Raw genomic sequence first — 7,527 nt, 5'->3', positions numbered from 1 at the left:
ACGCTCGGTTCGTTCGTGAGCCTCCATGCCAGCTTACTCTTATATTACACACCTACACATGTATGCAAATCAATATATTAAATCATTCGAAGCATTTAAGGAAAGCCGTCTGTGATTTAAAGCAACGGTGGTAAACACGTACACGAACAGGAACAGGAACACGAACGCGCACATGCTCTCAAGCATCCAAACCAGAAATGCAAATATGATTCCTGAACAAAGTAATGGTTTCGAGGTGCTGTTTTTTTTTGTTTTTTTTTTCCTGATGGAGATCAGGAGATAACGTAATTGTCGTAAAGCTCCTGCTCTTTATTTCCAAAAAGAGAAGTACTCTGGAATGGGTTGCACCATATGAAGTTTGACGTCGTCGCATTTAAATCTACCTGAGAACATAACCCCCCGCTAGCTAGGGGAAGACTATAAAAATCATTGTCAGAAGAGGAAACCCCTCACATTTACCTGTCTAATGTATAATAATAGTCTAATAAAAGGCCCGGAGAGTTAAAACATCGCTTGCTGGATTGGACGCCTGGATTAGACACTTTAAACACAGCAAATTGGTGAAATGGTGAGTTTTAGATCAATTTACTGTATGTGAAATGAATCCAGAGCGTCGCACTAATACTGTGCGATTCTCTAAAATGTTCCATAAGAAAAAGAAAAGAAGGGTTTTTAATTATTTATTTTTGTTTGTTTTATTTTCTCATGCAGGGATCTCAGAATAATGATATTAATCAGGATTTCCAGGATGCCATTGATGTGATGCAGCGACACTCAGAAATATTTTACTATGATACAGGTAATCGCTGTTTACATTGCAGGTGAAAGACAGGATGAGCTGTTTCTTTCTTTTGACTAACAGTCATCTGTTTTCCTTCAGACAGTAAATACACTGAGAATATCCGAAGTCATGATTCGGCGGTTCAGTACTCACTGTCTTGTTACCGCTACGCACCTCACTCTGCAGGATCGTCTGCTTCGTACGATTGGGGTGAAGCTCCGGTAATTTCTGAATACAAGATGTGCTGTACTACTTCTAATTGGTTCTTTTTTTTAGAGGTGATAATAATCGACCTCCTTCTGTTTCTGTTTTCTTATAAGTCGTGGTCTCATTTGGTACCAGAGGCGTCTCCATGGGGAACAGCCGAGCCTTCGGTGCTCTACCCAATAATACCTGAACGGCTGCGGAAAGGTGAGTCTCTTTGGTGTTCTATTTTCTCCTGTTTGATTCCTGTAGGAAATTTGTTTATTCTGATCTTTACGCTGATGGTCAGCGAGCCTTCTGTCCTGGAGATCCAGCTTCCTTCAGAGCTGTTCTCAAACACAACTCTCCACTCCGTCTGTTTATATTTACGGCATTTTGTAGACGCACTTATCCATACCAACTTACAATTTATCTCATTTATCCAACTGAGCATGTATGGGGTTAAAGGCCTTGCTCAGGGACCCACTTGGTGTGAGATTTGAACTCACAACCTTCGGAGCAAGTCCAATGCCTTAACTCTATAAAGCTACATTTAAGCTCAAAGTTCTGAGGAAGTTTCTATGGTGTTTAAAGGATTAACTGAGTGAGAACTCTGTAGAAAAGCATAATGTTTTAAGTATTAAAAACGTGACCATTACCTTTTTCTTACCTTGTCCTGCACCTTTGTTTCCACCGCTCAGGCCGAAAGAAGCTGCGTCTGTACGAATACCTTCACGAAGCACTGCACGATGCCAGCATGGTTGACTCCATTCAGTGGACGGACCATGGCACCGGGACATTCCACTTTATTTCTAAAAACAAAGAGAAGCTTGCAGAGTGCTGGGGCCAGCGCAAGGGCAACCGCAAAGCAATGACCTACCAGAAAATGGCCCGGGCGCTACGCAACTACAGCCGCACGGGTGAGATTGTCAAAGTGCGCCGCAAACTCACCTACCAGTTCAACCCGCTGATCCTGCAGAGACTGGAGACCATGACAGCATCTGGTCCATCATCACAAGAGCTTATCTCTCACCAGATCCCTCCTGAACAGGGCTACTACTGCTCATCTGGATCCGACTGGCACAACTGGTACGCACAGTGCCCTTACCCTGCAGAGTACGACTTCACTTCGTCACTGACGTCAACAGAGGGCCTGAAAACACACAACACAACTCAGTGAAGACAAACCTGAAAGACTTTTCCTAACAGCATGCACCTGATTGTGCAATGAACCTGACTCGAGCATGAGAAATCGCCCTGCAATGCCGAATATACGTACAGAACTTAAACAGGTCCTGCTAATGTCTAAAACTGGAAAATAAGTGTTTACTATTTTGTGCTTGGTTATGTCTGTAAACCGTAAACTTACATTTTGCATTGTATTTCATATTGCATCGTATTCACATATCGCATTGTATTTTACTGAGCTATAAAATGAAGTAAATATGAAGTAGATGAGAACAAAGATAAACATGAACTTAAATAAAACTGTATCAAATTCCCAGCCTGCAAAAGATCTGCTTCATGTGGATGATGTTTTATAAAGCGGCACGATTAGCGCTCACGTCTACTTTCTTCACTTCTTAAAAAATAAAAAAATATACCCAAAAACACACAAAAGAGAAGAGCAAGTGAAAAGAAAAAAGGAAGCAAGACTGATATATGGCTTAATAACTTAATTTCAATGCTGCAGTTTCCTTCAATCAATAAAGTGTCCTTCCAGGATCAATAAAGTCTAAAATTCTATCTATCTATCTATCTATCTATCTATCTATCTATCTATCTATCTATCTATCTATCTATCTATCTATCTATCTATCTATCTATCTATCTATCTATCTATCTCTAATAAGATAAATAGATAAATAAACATATAGTACAGGGCTTCCGTGGGGTCTAAAAAAAAAAAAAAAAAAAAATCTAAAATAAAAAAATCTCAATTTTAGGCCTTGAATCAACTGTTCTTAACTGGTACTGGTATAAAATCATTTTAAACAGGCCTTAATTTTCTGATGTCCATCTAACACCACCTCTAAGCGCATTTGAAATGCTCCTGCAGCACTTGAATGTTTTTGTTTGTTAGTTGGTTTCCATGGTGGTGTAGTTCTTTCTTTTTTTTGCTAGTCCAAATATAATTTGTTGTATTATGACTACAAATGAGATCAACATGCAACAGACGATTAGCTTTCTGTTATTAGCGCAAATCTCTCCTGTATTGTACCACATATGTAAAGCGGTATTTCTTTTTTCAGCCATGAGGAAGTGCAGGTTTAGTGATACATGGCTTGGAAAAAAAATGAATTTAGGGCTTGATTAAGGCCGGTTGTAAACAACATGTTATTGTGTTACATGCATGTGTGTGTGTGTGTGTGTGTGTGTGTGTGTGTGTGTGTGTGTGTGTTTGATGTCATGATATAGGTCTTAAATTTCATTCTTATTGGTTTTAAAAAGCTCTGAAAAAGTCTTACATTTGACTCGAAACCTGCAGAAACTCTTTGTAATATTCCTCCCTGTCTGTTCGAACATATAATAATGCTGAAAAACATACAACTTGCCTTAATGCATTGATCGAAAAAAAAGAAACTTTATCTGTTATGCTCCAGAAGGAGTGTGTGTATCGTGTAGTGTGTTGTGTTGTGTAGTGTGTGTTGTGCAGTGTGTACTGTGGTGTGTGGTGGCTGTTCCCTTCTTATCTCGCCCAGTAAAGAGGAGGATGTGGTCAAGGGTCTACATAATGCTTACAAAGTCAGGGAGGTGTGTGAGACGAAGATCAGCAGCTTCCACTGTTCTGGTGGTTGGGGTGCTGAGCGTGTTTGTCGGAGGTGTTTGAAGGTTTGGGGTCTCAGACAGACCACGTTTGTCATGTAGGTTGTAGATCATGACTGCGGAGGCAGTCCGTTCCCCGTCATGGAGCTTATTAAGAGGGGAGACTCGGCATGGATCGGAAAACGCAATAACAGCTGCATTCGATCCAGTAATTGGTTGGCGTTGTGTGTGTTAGAGTTGCATGTTAGATTTTGTTAGACACTTTTTTTCCCCTTTTATATTTTAATGAATAGGAAGATTTGCCTAAAAAAACACAGTCTGTAAAGACCTGGTGTGGTGGCGGAGCAACATGGTAAGCATCTGCCAGTTTTAAACTTAGAGCGTCACAAATATTCGTCTGGAACATTTCTGAAAGCTATGTGTGTATTCTTGATTCACAGAATCCCTCCACAAATTATCAGACAGACCTCGAGGTCATTTTGGAGTTCCTTGAAGAGCATTGCAGACAGGAGACTAGAGGCCTGTGGGACAATGGTGAGTAATAGAAATGTCCGATTGAATACTAAAGATCATCATGACCTTTAAAGTGTGTGCGTGTGTGTGTGTGTGTGTGTGTGTGTGTGTGTGTGTGTGTGTGTGTGTGTGTGTGTGTGTGTGTGTGAATGTAGCTTAAAGGCATACCACTCATAATTGTTGTGTTACACTTGCAGCTGATTTGCATATGAACCAGCAAAGCATTGGAGACAACTACGGCATTCTGTCAGCAAAGTCTCAACCAGTAAGAAATGTTCCCCTAAAAGTTCAAGCAAAAAAAAGAAAAAAAATTTAAAACTTTTTTAATTGTATTGCATTATTTGTACACTGAAGGCTACAGGAAAGGAAATGGGTTTCGATTCAGCTGGACTCAGGAACACGGTTATCCAGAGTTTGTCCATGGAGGAAACTTTAAACGCTCCTGCTTTAGAGGAGAGAGTTTCGGGTCAACACACGAGCCCGGGGGAAAAAGACGAATCCAGCTCTACACCTGCAGGCAGAGGTGAGTTCTGCTTTTTGCGGTTTGACAGATCAGAGCAGCTAAACATTGCCTGAGGGGAACAATAGCTTTAGGAGCGGCCAGTCCGCTGTCCTGCCCATAACTGCCAAACACAAACCCTATTCTCCCTTATCTCTCATCAGTGTCCGTGTCTGACTTTAATGTGGCATGCAAGAGATCTGTATCATAATAAGTTCTCCACAAAGAACTCTATTCATTGTGCCTTTTAGGGGAAATGGTTTGCTTTCACCCCTCCACCCCATGTGAGAGCGCAAAAAAAACCCACCAATCACTTTATATAGTTCCAGGAAAAAAGCTGCGTCTCTTCCACTTCTTGTTCGAGATGCTTGAGGACCCTGGAATGGCCCACTGCTTGTCCTGGGTGCCCGCGTCCGTCGGGGTTTTCCGCTTCTCGTCCACCTATAAAGAGCACGTGGCTGCACTCTGGGGCCAGCGCAAGGGCAACCGAAGGCCCATGACCTACCAGAAGATGTCCCGCGCCCTGAGAAACTACACCCGCTCCGGAGAAATCATTAAAGTGAGAAAAAAACTGACCTACCAGTTCAGTGGAGCGGTTCTGACTACGTTACGGAGTCAGCAGCCAATAAAAAACGCCTGATCGTTTCATTTTTAATTTTTTTTATATACGCTTTTTTTTTTTTATAATTCCCTGTCTGTCTCTGAGTCAGTATTCAGTCCGAGGCTGTAACGATGCAGAAATTCTGTTTTTGTTTTTTCCATAACAATTCATGACACTAAAAAAAAAGAGGAACTAATAATACAATGTTAAAGATCACCATTAAAGCTTTTGACTGCATGAAGCACAACACTGTATATGTTCTGCAGCAATTCTGCAACGTTTTTACTTCTGTCTTTGTGTTTTTCTTGAGCTGGAGTGATTTTTTTTTATACAAAATAAAGCGATCCTACTTTTTACTGTCGTATTTGTTTCATTTCAAGCGATCCTGCTCGTTATTTATATAGACTACAGATACAGGAAGGTGACTGGTCCATAAATAGACGAAAATAAATTAAAATAAAATGTGTGGTACAAATAAATCACTGATCAATAACATCAAAATATTGATTAAATTGTTCTAAGATTTAATTTACATTGATTAGATCTTTATATTTTTAACCTATTTGTATCATTTGAACTAAATATCAACACATTTTTTCCATGACCATGTAATAAAAAAAAAAAAAAATAGTTTCTTGTAAAAAATATTTGTATAAAATTAAAAATAAAAGAATCCTTCCACACCTATATCACAATCAAATCAGCATTCGGTGATTGATCTCAGATAATGGGAAGGAATATGACTAGGTTTGTATGCATCGTATATACAACTGATATCCATCCTTTATATATATATATATATATATATATATATAAATGTATCCCTATTTTTATACTTAGTTATATGTTATACCTCTATTTTACTTTTATACTTTTTTTTATATTTTATTTATTTTATTATTTATATTTTATTTCTATTTACATGTTCGACAGTCGTTAAAAAAAGCATTTCACAACACGTCCTACTCTGTATGAATGTGCACGTGACAAATAAAATGTAATTTGATTTAAAGCTCAAAAAAATCTGTACTTTTGCATAAAAAAATAAAAAAATAATTAAAAATCAGCAAGACACACTTTTCTCTCTCAGAGGATGACAATAAATAAATATCCTGGGATTTTTTCTCTTTTTATTCTACACGGTGTAAAGTGTAAATGTGGGAGGAAAAAAAAGTGCTTTACACTCGTCACATGTACATTACGGCAAAGTGAAATTCTTTCATCATGCCCCTGAAGGACAGAGGGTCAAAGGCCTTGCTCAAGATCCACAAGAGTGGCAGCTTGGCAACTCAGAGCCTCAACCAGCCAACTACCACCTCCACTTTGTGTATTGAATTGTGCAATATATGCCCAGAATTTATAAAAAAAGAAATAAAATAAAATGCTTTTTTGTTTCTGCTATATATATATTACTGTTTAAAACTAAATTAAAAGTAAGTAACCCCAAAGGCAGCACGGTGAAGTCTACTTATCTAAGGAGGTCTCTGTTCCTGTAATTAAACACATTTATGGCATTTGGCCGATGCCCATATCAAGAGCGACTTACAACTGAGCAGTGGAGGGTTAAGGGCCTTGTTTAAAGCCCCAACAGTGGCAGCTTTGGGATTTGAACCTGTCACCTTCCGATCCAAAGTCCAATTCCTTAACCACTGAGATACTACATTTTACCCACAATTTACTCAGGGGCCCAGCAAACACACAACAAAAATTCCTGACCAGAGTGTTATTTGATAAGATCCCGTGAGCCCATGACACCACGTTCGAGTCCCTTGCCTTAATTTGCGATCGTGCGAAGCAGGAGAGCCGGTTCCACAGTTCCACAGTCAATAGTGCACAGGAGAAATTCTAAGCCATGCTGTTGCGTCCGGAAACTAGCGTAATGAGATCATATTAGCCAGATGATTTACTGCCTGACAAAACATCATGTTATATTTAGCGTTCAAACAGAGGAGGAGAGAACGTCCTCCTTCCTCCTCATAAATCTTTTTCACCTCAATCACTTCTTTTGTTTACTTCTCGTACATTTTATACAACAAATTGAAGCCTGCTTTCAAAAAATCGGTGCATTTGTTGTTAAAAAAAATTATTTTGCTTGAATTTACCAAAGTACCTTTGTACTACGTTATGCCTAGGAAAAAGAGGCAGGTAAGAACTCATACTGTAGGTTGCCTTCATCAAAATACT

At 39.2% G+C, this 7,527-nt stretch overlaps 2 protein-coding genes across 4 annotated transcripts; both read left to right on the top strand.

Annotated features, from left to right (window-relative positions):
* Nucleotides 1-433: 433 nt before the first annotated feature.
* spic (Spi-C transcription factor (Spi-1/PU.1 related)) lies at nt 434-2,468 on the top strand (the record flags this gene model as incomplete). Of its 2 annotated transcripts, XM_083546654.1 has the most annotated exons (5): nt 434-568; nt 712-799; nt 881-1,002; nt 1,102-1,192; nt 1,666-2,468. In XM_083546654.1, 5 exons carry the CDS (start codon nt 566-568, stop codon nt 2,142-2,144), a joined length of 783 nt encoding a protein of 260 aa, XP_083402780.1. In that variant the 3' UTR covers nt 2,145-2,468. The 2 variants fall into 2 exon arrangements, with proteins under 2 accessions (XP_083402780.1, XP_083402779.1); XM_083546653.1 differs by lacking the exon at nt 434-568 and having other exon boundaries at nt 706-799; nt 1,666-2,296.
* Nucleotides 2,469-3,602: 1,134 nt separating this feature from the next.
* On the top strand, nt 3,603-5,699 carry spi2 (Spi-2 proto-oncogene). Of its 2 annotated transcripts, none has more exons than XM_083547323.1 (5): nt 3,603-4,082; nt 4,171-4,264; nt 4,441-4,508; nt 4,598-4,766; nt 5,066-5,699. In XM_083547323.1, the coding sequence occupies exons 1-5, from the start codon at nt 4,080-4,082 to the stop codon at nt 5,380-5,382; spliced, it is 651 nt and encodes a 216-aa protein (XP_083403449.1). In that variant the 5' UTR covers nt 3,603-4,079; the 3' UTR covers nt 5,383-5,699. The 2 variants fall into 2 exon arrangements, with proteins under 2 accessions (XP_083403449.1, XP_083403448.1); XM_083547322.1 differs by having other exon boundaries at nt 4,994-5,699.
* The last annotated feature ends 1,828 nt before the right edge of the window (nt 5,700-7,527 follow it).

The sequence above is a fragment of the Silurus aristotelis genome, assembly GCF_946808225.1.
Source record: "Silurus aristotelis genome assembly, chromosome: 7".
NCBI lineage: Eukaryota > Metazoa > Chordata > Actinopteri > Siluriformes > Siluridae > Silurus > Silurus aristotelis.
This window is presented reverse-complemented; position numbering and strand designations above follow the sequence as displayed.